Source organism: Lepidochelys olivacea (genome assembly GCF_965140295.1).
Source record: "Lepidochelys olivacea isolate rLepOli2 genome assembly, chromosome: 7".
NCBI classification, from domain to species: domain Eukaryota; kingdom Metazoa; phylum Chordata; order Testudines; family Cheloniidae; genus Lepidochelys; species Lepidochelys olivacea.
Window position 1 is genome coordinate 43752794 of NC_140417.1, and position 18155 is coordinate 43770948.

At 39.0% G+C, this 18155-nt stretch overlaps 1 protein-coding gene across 1 annotated transcript in view; it reads left to right on the plus strand.

Moving 5' to 3' along the window:
- NT5DC2 (5'-nucleotidase domain containing 2) overlaps window positions 1-18155 on the plus strand; it is a 60935-nt gene that overhangs the window by 17386 nt on the left and 25394 nt on the right. Inside the window, exons 4-6 of the mRNA XM_084633224.1 lie at window positions 725-780; window positions 4844-4937; window positions 14597-14725. Coding sequence (XP_084489350.1) covers window positions 725-780; window positions 4844-4937; window positions 14597-14725 — 279 coding nt within the window. The remainder of the gene's footprint in view (window positions 1-724; window positions 781-4843; window positions 4938-14596; window positions 14726-18155) is intronic.

The following is an 18155-nucleotide window of genomic DNA, read 5'->3' on the forward strand; positions in this document are numbered from 1 at the left end:
AACATTAGGGAACAATGTAACATGCACTCATAGTAGTGAAGGGATAAATTGTTCTGATACCACACTGTTATCTCTGATTCTCAGAGTGGTACTGGGTTAGTCTCAGAGGCCATACTTGGTTAAATTCCATTATGGCTATTGCATAATGCCTGGGGAAATAAAAAAGAAGGGATACCTTGTGAATAAAGAATATCAATACAAAAAGAGAGAAGGTCTAATGTTTCCATTCTGGAACAAGAATGGGAACTTGAGCATGGAGTAAAAAGAAAATAAGATTTGGCACAAAAACTTGAACTATTAGTTCTGCTTAAGTAAGATGTGACTCGCCTTAAATCTCCTTACACATAAGCCCCTCCCTTGCTATGTGTACACAAAGGATTTGTCTTAATGTTAAAGAACTCCTGTACTCCATTCCTCTTCCACCTGCAGCCCCCAGAAAAAGTTTGTAATAGGTCCTGAGTTGGAATGTAATATTATGTAATGCTTCAGTTCATGGCAATTTGGCATTTTTCCCTGTGATGTTCTAAAATGTCGCTATGAAGAGAGAAGTGATTTAAGCACAACTTAAAACTAACCTAATCTGAATGTATTTTTAACTAGAATTCATTTTTCTACTTTTTATTATTTCTTTGGGACATCAGTAAACTTAATCTGTTTGTTTTTTCCTGACTAAATTTATACCAAATGCAACCAATGAAGACTGTTCACCTTTCTCTCTTCACAGAGTCTTCTGATGAAGATTGATGCTTTCCATTATGTCCAGTTGGGGACTGCATATAGGTGTGTCATATATTAATGCATTTACTAAATGCCCCAAGGGTTCATGCTGAAGATGGAGTGCAAAGTCTCACGTCTGTAAAGTTTTTGACTTAAATGGGGAAAGCAACCTTCTCTAGCTTATCCTGTCTCCACTTGCTAAGTAATGATTACAAGCTGTTGCCTGACATGCAGTTACAGGTGGCTGCTTTTATCAAGCATATGGAGCTAAGTGTGGGAGTGAAAATGTAACTTTTTTTTTTATGGACAGTGATGCATCTGATCACTTAACCCACTAAGTCTGCAGGTTGCAATGCAGTCTAATTAGTCAGAAAAATTGCCCTATGTCATTGGACTGGAGAAAGACTCACTCTCATAGAGCCGTCCATACATGAAAAAAGCCTATCCTGACAGGAGTATGCTCACCAATGCTGGAAAGAAAGCTGTTTGGAGATGAAAATAAGGATATGGATTTTAACTCCATTGGATGGAGGCATTTTTCTTGAGTGGAAAAAGTTGAGTAAAGTGCCAAGAAAAGTAATAGGGAGTGCCTTTCTTAAACAAGTGGGCCAGAAGTCCTTGAATAGAGCATTGGTATGTAGCACACAGATTACTTTGGCTGCTCTTGTGTTCACTACATGCTGCATCCTGGCGGTTGGAGTGACACACTCGATATAAAAGCTTTTCAAGTCCTAATCCTGTCTGGTTGTGTAAGCACCAGCAAGTCCCACTGACTTCCCTGGGAGACTTTAACCTGCTCAACACCTTGCAGGATTGGACTTGAAGACTCTCCTTTGAGAAGCAAGGAGACCGATACAGAGCAATAGAACACATGAATGCTCCAATGCAAAAACTCTGAAGCGTTTCAGAGAACATTAAAGCAAAATATTATTTTGCTACTTTTTTGATGGCTGGAATAGTTAAATACTTTTTCCCAAATGAAGGCAACTAATGGCTAAAGTCCCCACCATACTTTTAAACTCTACTTTGGGCCAATGACTCCCAAAATGAAGCACATCAAATATTTGCCAATGTTAAGCAAACAATTCATTTACACTGAGGGAGCATGGTAAAGCTTCAGTATTGATTGTCCACTCTGTCTCTCTTCTCCCCCTCCTTCAACTCCCCCAAATAGGAAACAGGTACCCGAAATAGTAAATAGTCTGCAGACTTTCACCACTGCTCTCAGCACCTTCAATAACAATTGTGCATTACTTTTAGCAATATACAGCGTCATTAGACTGGGAAGGATAGAATTAATGTCATGTGGAACTCTGTCTGGACCTGGCCCTAGGATTTTCAGGGATCTAAACAAAGTAACAAATGTGTGTCAACATCAGCTTCCTCTGCCACAGGCTGTGGTGGCATCCCACTTTTAATTTTTTTTATTTTATTTTTTTTGAGGCACTGTTGCAGCCCTGCTCCCTCTCCCCCAGTCTCTTTGGATTGGGACGAGGCCAGAAGATGCAGCCAAAGCACAGCATTCTACGTGGGGGAGGGTGGCTAGAGAATTCTGCAATGAGCTATTGGTCTGATGTTTGGCTGGAAATGTCCCACGCTATGATGCTGAAAGATACATGTACCTGTACGTGCACAGTGAGATGGCATAACTTCTTAACCCACCCATCCCCGAGATCTGTCTCCTGCCTAATGAATTCCCCTTTGCTTTTCAGCAGCCGGTATTGCAATTGGCAGGCGGACTCAGTCAGCCCTTGCATTCCTTTCCCCATATCACGGCCCCTGTCTAAGATTGCAAAAGGGTGGATCAGTGGGACTACATCCCTTTTAAGAACAAGTAGCTCATAACAGCAGTTCTATACAGGGGATAGTGTGTGCATACAACTCCACTAATATTGAAGTTGCCCTCTGCAGTGAAGGCTGGTCTAAAGCCATTGAATATGTTTCTCTGATTCAGCTTTGTCAAGCAAGAATAGACAGTGAAGGGGAATATTTTTTTAATTAATTCAGGGAACTAAATCAGCGAGGGCCAACTTTTGAGGTCCTAATTTGGGCAGATTTCTACTGATTGTAATGAGTTTATTTTAGATTTACAATAGAGACCTAAGAGTGTCCATTCGAAGACACGGACTCCCTTGACAGTTCTTAAAAACAGTTTGTGGGAGTATGGATGTGGGATTTGGCTCCTAATGATGATATGGCAAAAGCAAGAAAAGTCTCTTTTCAAAAATGATCAATCATTCTGGCTGTTCTGTTATCCTCTCCCAAGTACCAATATCCTATATATTTGAAGCAGACCTGACAAAGCATGGGAGACTCTGCAGTTGGGAACCATCCTGCACTGGCCTTAAGAAATAAGCCGTTCCTGGTTTTTTTTGGTGCGTGTTAGGATTCTGTATTAAAAGAAGTACTCATAAAATGGTGTATGTTTTGTTTCGTGAGCCTTTTGACTATGGAAGCTGACTGTTTTACTTGTGGAACAGTGCCTTTTCGCAGTTAAGCTCTGATTACGTTAAACCCCCAAGATTACCAGAGGCAGAGTTCCAAAATCAAAGAGAATTTCTTTTTCAACACTACCCTGTTTATGGTTCCCAGGCATTGCAACATCCTTCACTGAACCTGTATAAGAGGGTTATTTCAAATAACTTTTTTTTAAAGCTGTTTATAGAAATTGACTTTGTGTAAATATTTAAATTTTCTTTTAACAAGTAGGGTAACTTTAAAAAAAACTCTTCAAAGAGAATGTTCTGATCTGTTGAGTCAGAAGAAAGGGTCATAAAGGCTTGATGAGTAAATAGTTTGCAAAACAAGTAATTACAAAAAAACCCTGCATAAACGTGTGCCTCAGACTGCAGATGTGGAGATAATTTTACGTAGCTTTTTAAATCCTGAAAGCATAGTTGAATGTTAGGGGGACATATTAGGTAAGGTTTACCCAGGTTTAATAGTCTTTTATGGAGACGACAACCTTGGTTACGAAAGCTAAACTAACCAGTAAAATATATTTTAGCCTCAGTTCTGTGTTAAAAATATTTGCACAAGTTATACAAAGCCACATGAAACTTTTTTGTACACCATCACAGTTTCTTGCCATGTTAAGTTAGTAATACAATAATTACTGAAGGAACTCTGAATGAGTTTTAATTATACAATGCTGACTAGCTTGAATTGTACATTGGTCTATGGTTGATACATGTGCTGCCTCTCTGAGAAGGAGAAGTTTTGCATCTTGGATTAGTCTGACCTTGCTATGGCAAGATCAAAGCCAGCCACCTCTGTTAAATGGTGTTTGTCCTCCTTGAGATAAAAATATATGGAACCCGAATCTCTTTCCCGTGTTAACTAAATCAAGGTATAGAGAAACTTCTCAATCAAGCTAGAGCCTGTTACCTACTCAAGATAGTTAAGTCCCTGGCAGACTGTGAAGAGCTACAAAAGGATCTCTCAAAACTGGGTGACTAGGCAACAAAATGGCAGATGAAATTCAGTGTTGATAAATGCAAAGTAATGCACATTGGAAAACATAATCCCAACTATACATATAAATTGATGGGGTCTAAATTAGCTGTTACCACTGAAGAAAGAGATCTTGGAGTCATGGATAGTTCTCTGAAAACATCCACTCAATGTGCAGCAGCAGTCCTGTGGAACTCCTTGCCACAGGATGTTGTGAAGGCTAAGACTATAACAGGGTTCAAAAAAGAACTAGATAAGTTCATGGAGGATAGGTCCATCCACGGCTGTTAGCCAGGATGGAGAGGGATGGTGTTGGAACCTGGGAATGGGTGACGGGATGGATCCCTTGATTACCTGTTCTGTTCATTCCGTCTGGGGCACCTGGCATTGGCCACGGTCTGACCCAGTATGGCCGTTCTTATGTTCTTATATTATGATCTTATGTATCTGTTTACAAATATCCTATGGAAGATTATCTCTGCTCTTTCAGAATTGTGGATATGAGTGAAATGTCATGTGGTGGTAAAAACAGACTTCATGCTAAGATCCACTTCTTCTCCACTTTAGAGCGTTATAGAAGGAGGTTACTCATCTTTCCTCTCTCCCCTCTGGTTTGCAGCCCAGTGGCTGCTAACATTTAGTGATGCAATTTTTTTTGTGATTTGTCTTGTAGAGGGCTAAAGCCAGTGCCTGATGAAGAGGTTATTGAATTGTATGGTGGTACGCAGCACATCCCGCTGTACCAGATGAGTGACTTCTATGGCAAGGTATTGTAGGCAGCACTTCAGTGCATTCTTTAAAACTGATCTGTTGGCTTTTACTGTCAGCTGGGAACCTTCCTGCATAAGGAGTAAGTGAGAATGACTATAGCTTCTTCCAGATTAGAAAAGGACAACGCTTGCTAGTTTAAACACATTCTGCTTTTGTGGGAATTTACCCCAGAGCTTATTCAAGCGGATGTAGAAGTTGAGAACTACCTGCGGAAATATTTTTTTTAATCGTTGGGGTATTGGTCCAGGACTCAATGGCTCTCGATTGATAATGAGGTATGGTGTATTTCACATTCAGGTCACCCATTCAATTCCAGCCCACCTAATTAATGACAGTCATCAGGCCATTTAACAGCAATTGATATCTGCAAAGAGCCAACTCGTGTGTGTGTTCTCTAATGAACAAGCATCCCAGTATAGTTGGTACCAAGGTGGATTTGATTTAAATCACTAGTCAGGAAGACTCGATGTAATCATGGATTTCTAAATAAAAGTGCATTCTTGTTGATTGTTATAACCTTAATACATATTGTTCACAACTCAGAGATAGATGTAGGTTTCATTTTTAGAAGGTATACACTATATACATTTTTAAAGTGATTTATTTTGAAAACTTTTCAGATTCATTTTTCAGCTATATCAGAAAATGAATGATTGTTTGGTTATTTCATTTACCAAAGGTAATTGAAGCAGATATTTATGAAGTCATTGGGAGGTGAACTATCTCCAATTCACCAGGTTAATCATTAATATTTGAAGGATTATCTTGCTATGCTGTATCAGGAGGAGAACGTCACTGGATAGACATTTAAATTGTGTTATTTAACTAAAACAACAACATTATGTATCCTGGCTTTTTTTTCCCCAACAGCAAACATATAATATTTTAACAAAACAAGCATCTGACTTTTTGAATTTAGTTAAACATTCAAGTTTTTTAAAATCAGGTTTGTTTTTGTTAAAATTGTTTTTAATTAAAATAGTTAAATGAAATATTTAAAAAAACAAAAACTGACGCGTCAGCCAGGTCAACATGAGAAACTTAAAATATTGGCTTCTGCAGCTAACTCAGTCATCTTCACCTTCATTTTCCTGTTTGTTCATAATTGGAAAAGAAAAACAAGTTTTCCTGCTTTTTCAGGTCCCAAACGATTTCTCCATTTGGAATGAATTATTCCAAAGGAAGAAAATATTCTTTCTACGCTGGCAGAAGAAGCTACTGCTGTTAAAAGTGAGATTATCACTTCAACAGTCTCTGAATCCAAGTGCTTAAGTGACTTCCACCAGTTCATTGGTGTGACTTTCTTTAAAACATCATCAGCAAACATATATTGCTTGAATGTTTCACCCTTAGGTCTGAAGTTTATTATAGTTGACATTATGGAGGGATGATTACATGTCATAGCCAACTCCTCTTCTTCAGCAGTTAAGGTTTGACCTTGGTACCGAGTATTGAGAATATTTGCAAGACAATGAGCTGGAGATAGTGCTTGTCCCATTTGTTTTTTTTAATGCTTGTAACGTAATACTGTCATTGCATATTTCTCTTTTTAAGATCTCACTCAGTTCCTTCCAAATTTCATCAGCGTCAGCAATAAAACAGCTATTTCCCTGCATTTTGTTCAAAGCTATAGAAATAGGCTTCAGGGTACTCAGCATGTCTTCAACATTTCTCTTAAGCCCAATGTTGAGAACTTTGGCTGTGACAGTGCCATCCGTTTTTGACAGTTTGTGAACAAAATTGTGACATCAGATTAGGCCAGTTCTTGATCTAGTGCTCAAAATAGTCCACTACTGAGTTCCATTGCATGTCTTTTGGGAGAGTGAACTTGGTTCCTCCCACTTTTTTCAGAGCAGCTGCTGCAAAGTGGTTGTTACGGAAGTATTTTGCAGTTTCAACAACATTAGCCTTTATTTCTGGAACACTGAAGCCTTTGGCTGGGAGGTGCATCAAATGAGCAGTGCAACTGTATGTTAGCTTGGGACTCTCTTCTAAATAATTTCTTCTAATCTTGGATACATTTGCAGCATTGTCTGTGACCAAGCTGCGTACTAGACATTTGATTTTTTTTTCCCCACAGTTTGTTATAGCTTTTACTGCTACTTCTTGTAAGTATTCTGCTGTGTGTGCATTTCCTGATATATCAATTCTTTCTGTAAGGAAGACATTCTCCCCCCTTCTGCTGTCACACATGCACATACAACAGGATCATTGTGGATAATGGTCTACCCATCAGGACTCAGGTTAACAATTTTACCCTCTAGACCTTTTGCACACCACTCAATTTCTCTTTCATACACTTTATCCAGCAAGTTGCCTGCGACATCTGCTCTGTTGGGTGGACTGTATCCTGATCTTAATGACTGAACCCTGTAAAGTTCTCAATCATATGGAAAGGAGAGTTTGTTGCATAAACAAACTGGGAAATTTTTTCATCAATTACCTCCTTTTGTAATCTGCTGGTTCTTATCACAAACTTATCTATGGTTGTTTCTGGGTGATGGAGATTTTTTTCTTTTTGCTTCAGGTGATATACTGTGGCTATATGACATACATGGTGCCACTGAAACACTATCATTGGCAGATAACTCTGAAACTATAGAAAATGATGGTGATCTTGAAGGTAGATAGAATCCTGTATGTTGAGGATGGATTCTCCTAAACAAAATAAGTCAATGCAGTTATTTAATAATTACCATACTGCTCATTTAGTATTACTCATTGCATTCACTGACACTCAGTACTACTTTAAAGGTGAATTTGTAAAAGGAAGATCTGCCTGTTTCAGCTATTTATTTTTTATCACAACTGCATCTAAAATGCTAGCTAGTACCATAGAGTAACAACTATATTTTTTGCTCAAACATGAGAATTCAAGAATAGTCCAGAAGGAAGACAGGCAGTCCTTAAGAACGAAGTATGAAATAAAAAAGTTTACCCACCTGAAGATCCTGCATGTTCAGACATGTTCCTTTCATCATCTTCAACACAGCTTTCTCCTGAGAAGGAACACTTTCCGCAACCTGAAGCAAATACTCACCAACAACCACATACCACACAACAGAACCACTAACCCAGGAACTTATCCTTGCAACAAAGCCCGTTGCCAACTGTGCCCACATATCTATTCAGGGGACACCATCACAGGGCCTAATAACATCAGCCACACTATCAGAGGCTCGTTCACCTGCACATCCACCAATGTGATATATGCCATCATGTGCCAGCAATGCCCCTCTGCCATGTACATTGGTCAAACTGGACAGTCTCTACGTAAAAGAATAAATGGACACAAATCAGATGTCAAGAATTGTAACATTCATAAACCAGTCGGAGAACACTTCAATCTCTCTGGTCACGCGATCACAGACATGAAGGTCGCTATCTTAAAACAAAAAAACTTCAAATCCAGACTCCAGCGAGAAACTGCTGAATTGGAATTCATTTGCAAATTGGATACTATTAATTTAGGCTTAAATAGAGACTTGGAGTGGCTAAGTCATTATGCAAGGTAGCCTGTTTCCTCTTGTTTTTTCCTACCCCCCCCCCCCCCAGATGTTCTGGTTTAACTTGGATTTTAACTTGAAGAGTGGTCAGTTTGGATGAGCTATTACCAGCAGGAGAGTGAGTTTGTGTGTGTATGGGGGTGGGGGGGATGTGAGAACCTGGATTTATGCAGGAAATAGCCCAGCTTGATTGTCATGCACATTGTGTAAAGAGTTGTCACTTTGGATGGGCTATCACCAGCAGGAGAGTGAATTTGTGTGGGGGGGTGGAGGGTGAGAAAACCTGGATTTGTGCTGGAAATCACTTTAGATAAGCTATTACCAGCAGGACAGTGGGGTGGGAATAGGTATTGTTTCATATTCTCTGTGTATATATAAAGCCTGCTGCAGTTTCCACGATATGCATCTGAGGAAGTGAGCTGTAGCTCACGAAAGCTTATGCTCTAATAAATTGGTTAGTCTCTAAGGTGCCACAAGTCCTCCTTTTCTTTTTTCTCATGATGTTGTTTCAGTTGGGCAACCAGGCCTTGCATTTCTTTCTTGCACTGTTTGCATTTTGCACATATGCCTGTCTTACCCACAGGTAGAGGAACTTAATTAAAATATTACCAAACTGGGTCTTTTTTATGGCCTGCTGCCATTATAGATTTTCCCTTCTAGTGAGAGAATGGTATGGTAGATCTCAAATCAATGAAGGCTACACTCAGAAAGACCTCAAGACTTCTGCAATATGCTGCTCAAACAGTTTCACTTCTTTGTTTTTACTACCTGTTCCACCCTTCTCACACTTATCTCCAGACTTCTTCTCCTTGTCCAGATCTATTCTGCCCCAACAATCTTCTATTCATTTAACTTTTTGAAACTTTTTCACTTTTAGAGATAGGTAAGGGATTGACTCTGTGTACACAAATTTGCAGAGGGACAATTGGGTTAAGATCTGTTATTTCTCACCTCTATATATTATTTAAAAACATTTTTGCTGTTAACAAGCATGTTATCTCTGGAGACACAAATCCACAGTTTGAGAACTGCAAACTAAGCATCTCTGATGGTATCTTCTAGACTGAGCACTGAGTCCCATTGGGTAGATAGAAAGATTAACCTAAATAATCTATACAGGAGCCCCATAAAATTGGGTCCCTAATCCATGAACTATTGGAACTCTTTTACAAAACTTTTCTTAAATATTACATGAATACATCATCTTGTACTATAGAATTAGAATTTATAATCCCTATTCCATGATGAGATATCTTTGAGCTATAATGTATCTTTAGATAGGTTTTTTCCTCAAAAAGCATTTTAAAATGTTAAATATAAAAGGTATGTTGGATTTAATGGTTCCATTTGGCTTGAATACTATTTCCAGAGAATGAATGTGCATCGGCTAACCTTGAGCCTGGATTATTATTCAAGTGCATGTATGAGCAGAACAGACAGCCAGAGAAATCCATCTGCCTTCAACACTGCATAGGGCTCCAGAAACTGCTTTTTAATTATTCTCTGTGGATCAGATTCACTGTGTTTTGGGTTTTTTGCACATTCAGAGGTCTGGCAATATTAAGTTTCTTCCACTAGCACCTTTCAAATTTGTCTATATTGGCTGAAAAGGAACTGGGCTGGAGTCAAATGTGTTTTTTTTTGTTTGTTTGTTTGTTTGTTTTTTTTGGAAGAACTGTCTAGCTTTGTGTCATGGAAGCTTTGGGAAAAACTAAATTAATAAATCCCACCCCCAACCTAGTTTCAGACCCTGAGTTAGTTCTTCTGGCATTGGTGAATCATCTGGTAGCTGAACTGCAGGCTTCCTCAAAAACATTCTAGTAATGCCCCTTTAAGTCAGCTGTGCTAAATCAACAACCCAAGGTCACTTTGATTTCTCTATCATGGGAAAGGCTAATCTAAGCTGTTAGTATTTGCTTTTCCAAAGGGCTTTGTTTGTGACTGAGCATTATTCACAGCTCTTAAGTTGTGTGTATGTCTGTTTAGAATGTGAAATATCTGTACACACAGCACTCATAAATGTAGCCCTTTTTGTGGATAGCAAATTTCCAAATTTTTAGACTTGCACTTGCCCTAAATATGAAGTATAGCTACGGTAGTACTTGTGCTCTAATATAACTAGCTACCTTTCTTTGTGATCTCTTAGACACATTAACATTTTCATCAATTTTTTCCTTTTGTTCCCATTTTTGATACCAGGGAGATTGTTTTATTTATTTATTTTTTTAATTTTTTCCCCTTTTTCACAAGGAGAATCTTCCTTTGGTGATGAGCAATGAGGATCTGGCTTGTTCAGGAGCCAGTCAATGATACTCTGTGCATGTTGGAGAGACAAGGTGGGGGAGGTAATATTTTTTTACTGGACCATCTTCTGTTGGTGAGAGACAAGCTTTTGAATTTACATGGAGCTCTTCTCCAGGTCTGTGCATGTGAGAGACACGTGCAAAGGCCCCTCAAATATCCCAGAACCGTACTCCAGTCCCTACTGGGAAATCGGGACTTAATTTTGCTCACATGTTGGGCAATCCATGGTAGATTTTATTATTGACCCTTGCTAGTAGGCAGATGACTGACACTTAAGCATGTTAAGACTTTATTACATGTATTAAAGGATTAATGTGTATAATGCTTTTTATGGCTCCTTCTGGAAACAGTGCCCTGCCATGGGGTAAGATGAGCACATCAGTTTTAGAGAGTGTCAGGTCTATTTTATGGAACTAGAAAAACTGGAATTCTCCCTCTTCAGCTTGTTTATGCAGTGATGACAAACTTGGTTGAACCAATCTTAATCCTAATTAGGAAAAAGTCTATTTTTGTATTCCCTTTCAGACTTTTAATATTATCATTCCAAACACAACAGTACATGTTGCATAGGATTTGTGGTCAGAAAGACCCAGAGATCCAACAAGTCTCTCATCTGCCATTAGGTATTATTACTGGTTCAGCAAATCCTCTCTACTGTATCTTTCACAGCTGAATGCAAACTTTTAAACTTCCTGTGTCTGTAGTGTACTTCGAAGGAATTATTCAATTCTAAACCATTAAAGATCAACTGAATTAAATAAAATGCATAGAGAGAATTGGAAGTGTATATTAGAATCAGAAATATAGAACATTAGTGCAAAGTTCCTACAAGTACTTTCCGACGAACTCAAGCTAATGTTTTCTGTGCTTCTGCTGATTGCTTACTAATTAAAACAGATTCTCCCTAAACTCCTGAAGTTCATCATAGATGTTTGGCTTGCCGTCTTGGTTTCTAACCTAGACCTGTAAGGTATTTGTTAAAATCACTGTGCACAAATTTAAACTCCTTTGAGTGACCCTGCTGTAAAGGAGGAGAAGAAATTCCCTCACAATCACTTCATAGCTACACTGGATCTCTTTTTAATGATCAGTTTTTAAACTACAGGGGTTTATACTAAGGATAGCAAAATCACTTTCAAAACCCATTTGTATTCTTTCTTGAGCTGAATATTTGCCATATCCTTTGACGAGCTATGAGACAGTGTCTCAAAAGGATTTACATGCCTTTTTAGTTCAGAGGTGTAACATTGGGCTCTGAACTTCCAACTGTTTTTTAAAGCCTGGAAGGGAGAAGCATTAGAAGGGGACTTGACTGAAGTATATGAATTACATTATGGAGGGCATAGCAGAAACTGATCAATCCCTCCTCCTTGTTATACAACTCCCATAGTATGGGGAGATGAGTATTCAGTTACTCTGTGGAATGCACTGTAACGAGGTCATGGACTAAATATTGTAACTAGATTTTAAAAGGGGTTAGGTAATTCTATGTCCAAGTTAAAATATAAATAAACCACTTTGTGGTCTAATCTCATAGACTTTAACATCAGGAGGGGCCATCATGATCTCCTTGCCGTAAGGTTCAGGACGGAATTCTTCACGTACCTCTTGACATTCTGTTGCTGCATACATGCATTCTACAGGGTTTTGGTTTTCCCCTGAAGTATCCGTTATTGACCTCTGCCAAAGGCAGGGCATTAGTCTTGGTGGACCAATGGTCGGATTAAATAGACAGATTCAGTGTTCGTGTCATCTTAGTAGTGCCAAAGTGCTCTTGTACAACAAATATAATTAAATCTCTTCATACTGAAGGATGAAAATTAATACAAGTTGTTACATCAATTAATAAAGAAGGTTCCGTCTCTTGGATGAGATGTAAAAACAGGTCCTGACTACTTCTGGTCATTAACAATCACATGACACTTTTGCAAGAGCAAAGGTCTCCACATGAGTCTACTAACCAAATTCCAAATTATGTTTTATCAATTAAAATGTCACCTATGTTTTGACACACTTGTAGTAGATATAGTCTAATACAGTGGATGAATCAGTGGACTCTTCCATCTGGGATGAAATGGAACAGTATCTTAACTCTGTGCAGGTTGCCTGGATGCAACACTTTTTTTGTGGTCTGGTTTGAGGAACGAGCGCATAGTTTCCCTCAGTAATGGCTGGCCGTGGAGGGGGAGGAGAAGGAGCTCTCATTGAGCTCTGTGGTAGTGCTTTTGTCACCATGGGGTTGGGGACACTAAACATCTGGAAAATGTTTCTGGAAATGCTCTATCTTTTGTGCCTGGTGAAAAATGCCTACTACGTCTAGAAGGTTTGACATACGTTTCTTAGTGAGTCAGCACTCACCCTCTTTCCTTCAGGGGTACAGGCCTTCCGTGATCACTTCCTCATATCTGTATACTTTGTGTGTATATTTCCGTGTTATTGTCTTTATACGCATTGACTTTGAGGCCATGGACATGCTGGAGTGTGCTGGGCCTATAGGTCTCTATTTGCTAGGGAATTTGTTTACGGGTCAAACTTCCAGGCTCTGGGGTATACAATGAGTGCACAGACATCCTTGATAGCTAGATATATGATAGATTCTTGAGCAGTTCCGAGCACTTCCCAAACTGTTTTTCTGTCACCAGGCGTCTTTAATTATGATCACAGCCGCTCTGGCACTAGACAAATGAAAAGCTAAATTACTCATTCATCTGCAGCTCTCAGGAGAGATTTTGGGAATCTTTTCCAAATATTAGTACGTCAGAAAGAGATACAAAATAACCACCACTGCATCTGTGTTGTATTGAGGGAGAGAGCTCTACATGTATAAAGCTAGCAAATTGTATTAAACTAGAATTCATGGTCCAAAAACTGCTGTTTGATGATGCAATCTGTGGAGTAATATCTGCTCACAGTGGGGCCAAATTAGGCCCATAGTCATTTAATTTTTTATTACTAATCTTATAACTTTTACAATAAACTCAGCCTTTGCATAATTAACGGGATTGAAATAACTGTGGGGAGTTGTGTGGAAACTGAAGATTAGAACTATACCAATAATAGCTATTTTTCAAAGATGCCTTTAACTGTTTCTTTCTCTCCCTTTCCTATCGCATTGTGTGGCAGGAGTTTTCGGGCCATTGTTATCTTTGGGCACACATTGTTTAAATCATTTTGCTACTTGTTGATGAGTTAAATACCATCTGAAACCTCACCAGGAGAATAATTAAGCATAATACTTTGAAGTGTTGATACCTTTGCATACGAGAGTCTTGAAACACATAATAAACATTTAACACAGCCTCCTGGCAGTCTTGTAAGAGGGATGAGGGGGATTTACAGGGATACCTGTAGCCACTTTGGGAGTGGAACACAACCATTTCTCAGTGCACTGCAATGTTATACAGCAGTTCTGAACAGGAAGTGAAGAATTCTGTATTAGGTTGGCTAATTCCCCATATCTTGTCGAAAGTGCTGTGGTTATCGAATGACCACAGTGGTCAGGCAACCTGTTTTCTCCAAAGAACTGTTACATTATATAAGTACCTAATTTAAGGGCAGAGTGTCACCTGCTAAGTTGCTGACACATCCGGCAGTACATAGGCTTTCTTTGGAGTCTTGTCTGGAAACTCGTGTGAGCCAGCCCTAATTAGCTGGTGGAGCTTGACTGGAACCCAGCACAAGTTGGTATGGCTACAAGCCACATGTTTCGTTTCTCTTCTTCCCATCCTGTGGTGAGGCCTCCCCCCATCTTAATTGGTGTGGGAAACCATACTGAACTCTTTAACACCATGTTCACAGCTTTCTTGCAATTTCTAATACAACTTTTTTTTCCCCTTTCTGATCAGGGTCCTTCAATTAAACAATTCATGGACATCTTCTCCCTTCCTGAAATGACCCTGCTCTCCTCAGTCATTGACTATTTCATAAATCATGGCATTGAGTTTGACCAGGTTCATCTTTACAAGGACATATCTGTGAGTATAAGGAACACTTGAAATGCTGATGCAATAGTGCGTGTATATATATGGCACAGTTAATCTTATGCCTTTTTGTTTTTGCTTGTGAATTCTGTACTATCCAAACTCAAGCTTTTATTATTTCTAACATCCAGTTTTTTAATTGGGGAACATTGGTGCACATACAGTGCTTTTAAAAAAACCCAGAACATTTGAGCTCTCTTTGTATACTATTAGATCACTATATTATTATTTATTATTATTATTATTTATTATTTATTTTAACATTTATTTTGGTAGTGTTTAGAGGCCTGCTAGGTCAGGGCCCCAGAAATGACAGAAGAGTTGAATTATTTCATTCAACTTGCTTCAGGAAGTCCCAGCTTTTATCTGTAGACCATTGTCTGATCCTCCCTTATTTAAAAGGAGCAATTTAATAAAATAAAATCGGCCCACTACCTCTGGAAAAAAAAAACAACAACCCCAAACCCTTAGCATTGATTTAATTATTATGATGTTGCCCACCAATATGGGCAGGATATCTCTTCACTCATGTGAGGGAATTATTGACTAGCTTAATGGCATGGTTGTATTCTGAATTTTCAGTTAATTTATAGGTAAAATTTGGGTGAGTCCCATGAGTCCTTTGACCTAGATAGAGCCCTGAAAGACTCCAGGTCTCCCCCTATGCAGGACATACGGTTTCTCCTCCATGGGCAGGGGCTCTCAATTCCTACTTGATTAAGTGGGGTCTTGTGAGGAGCAGCGTACAAACTTTCACCTAAAGGTGAGGACTTCATCAACATGCTTTTTGCCCTCCCTGGTGGGGAAAAAAGTTAACACAAGGTTAGAACATTCTAACTCAAGGTAAAATCCTAGTGACGACAAGGTAGTTCAAGGTAAACCTGGTTTACCTCATCCTGCTAACGTGGGAAAACTCCAACTGGTTTGTCTTACTTAACTCATGTTCACTAAGATTTTTACCTTGTATTAACTCATCATTTTCCTAGGGAAGATGCATCCTTTCAACCCACACTATTCCAAAGTGTAAGAACAACTGGATAAGGGCTAACTGATGATGTTCTATTTTACTCTGTGGCCTTAATATCCTACTGGGGTGATTAGAGGACAGATGGGTTTATCCTGTCTTTATGAGGTTATGTGATGTTAAGAGCACGGATACTTTGAGCATCACTTATTTTATAATTTGATTGCAAAATAGAAAAAGACCTGTGAGCTAAAAGATGTTGGTGTTTCAAAACACCAACTGACTGTTTACACTTCAGAACATGGGAAGCTTTGTTCTAACTTTAACCTAACCTAGAGTTTTCTGTCAAACTGATGTTCAGATTTAAAATACAGGTATTTGTATGATCAAAACATGGAATCCTTTTTCTCTTTTTGCTACTAAGCGTTGAAAAAAAATCTCTATACAGTTAGTACTAACTTAGTGTCTGGTTATTTTAAACATTCTAAAGGACAATTCATTAAGTAGATTAATCTGAAGATATGCTTTTCACCATTACAGTCTCTGAAATTTTCACCTTGTATAGTAGATGAAAGTATATAAAACAGCTGTGTAACTTTTAGCTTCTGGGAGCAGTCCTACCAATGTTGTAATATACAGAGCAGGGAAAAAGACTACAGAGACAAATGTACATGGCATATTTTATTTTAGTGGCTGGTTATCAAGGTCGTAAAGGCCTTCCTAAATTGCATTACACTTATTTAGTCTGGTTTTGGAGTGAGTCCTGAGGAGTCATGTCGATGGTTTCTTCAAAGCCATTGGATGGATTTACAGCTTGGGACCAAATGATTGTACTATAGGTATAGACAAGCACATTTAAAACAATGCCATTTATTAATGGATGGCAACAATATTCACTACAGTGTGATCCAGAAGAATGAGTGCACTTTCAGTTTCTTAAATTCTAATCCTGGCTGTTGCATTGGCTTGCTTTTTGGCCTCAAGTTACTTCACTTTATCTTCTGCAGTTTCTCATGTGTATAAAGTGGATGCTTACAGAATATACCTCACTGGGTGCATTGTGTGGGTTGATACCTACACAGCATTCTGAAAATGTAAAGCACAATAATTATTAATCAGCCTGCTGTGATGTGTTCTGATGGGTGTCCAGCGAGTGCAGAATTGGGGAAAGGGGGGAAATCTTGTCTGATTTGAGAACTAATGAGGGTAAATATACTTCTTTAAAACCTTACCTGTTTGGTGTAACTACTCCCTGAGGCTAATTCTTGTGTTTTGGAAGGCAAAGAATCTGCCAGGCATGGTTCAGAATATTATTCAGCAAAGTAGGACAGAAGTTCTTGTGAAGAAATAAATACAAAACTCCTCCCACTCTGTTGCCAACTCCTAGAACTGAGCATTCTCAGAATAACGATGCACATACCATACTTTGGGAATAGCTTTGGAAACAAACTGGCAGCTCCTCCTCCACCCTTGCAGGAAATCTTTTTCAGTGAACTAAAAGGTATTTTTAGGATCAGGCTCATGTTGGCAACACTTATCCTAACTGGTGCTGTTAGTGGGCAAGAAACATTTATCATGGGCAATCTAAACATTCACAGTTATCTTGGGGCACTTCTCAAAGACCTGCTGTTGTCTTTAATATGAAGCTGGGCACTCTGTACTGGTTGAAAGGTCAAATATTAACTGGTTGCCACAGGGATTAAAGCAAGTGAGCAATTTGTTCACAGGCTCAGGTTGATCTGCAATCTTGGTACTGGGGGACGAAGGGCATAACTGTTTGTTGACTGTGCCATCCTTCAGAGAGCTTTTCTAACATCACGTGGCATCTCCCAGGGTTTTCAAGGTTCCAGCTGCAATATAAATTTGGGCTCTCTTTTTATTTGTGTGGGCTAAGGAGTCTGACCAAGGAGCCTAGCAAACCCCCATTCTTTTCTCCACTATGAATGTAGATTTGGCACATAAGTACTTACTGTTGTCTGCTTGCGTCACCAATGGTAGGCCATCAGAAGAGAGATTTTTTTTTTCTGCACAGGAGCTTGCACTTGTGGTGATAACTCCATCACAGTTTGGTACCTGTGCCTCTTAATCCAGTAGACCGATCTACTGGTGAATGACATGGGGCATCGGTTTTTAGGGTTTAACCAGATTTTTATCTCTGAACGCCAAATGTTGAAAGTCTTAAGCGCAATTTATTAAACATGTCCCGATGTGCAGTTCAAATCTTCAATGCTGGTCCTCCGTCAGCAAGCAATTAAATGGCCTTCGAGCGGCTGCTGAACATCAGCTCTGCCACCACCACAAAGGAACCTGGTAAGCAGCTACTGCTGCATATAAACGTTTAAAATTATTGTAGACCCTGATATAGGAATCTGCAGTGAAGGGGTACAACATGTGGTATGATGGAACGTGTCTGATCTAAAAATGTCCAGTTTAAGCTCCCTAGGAAAAACTTTAACTTCT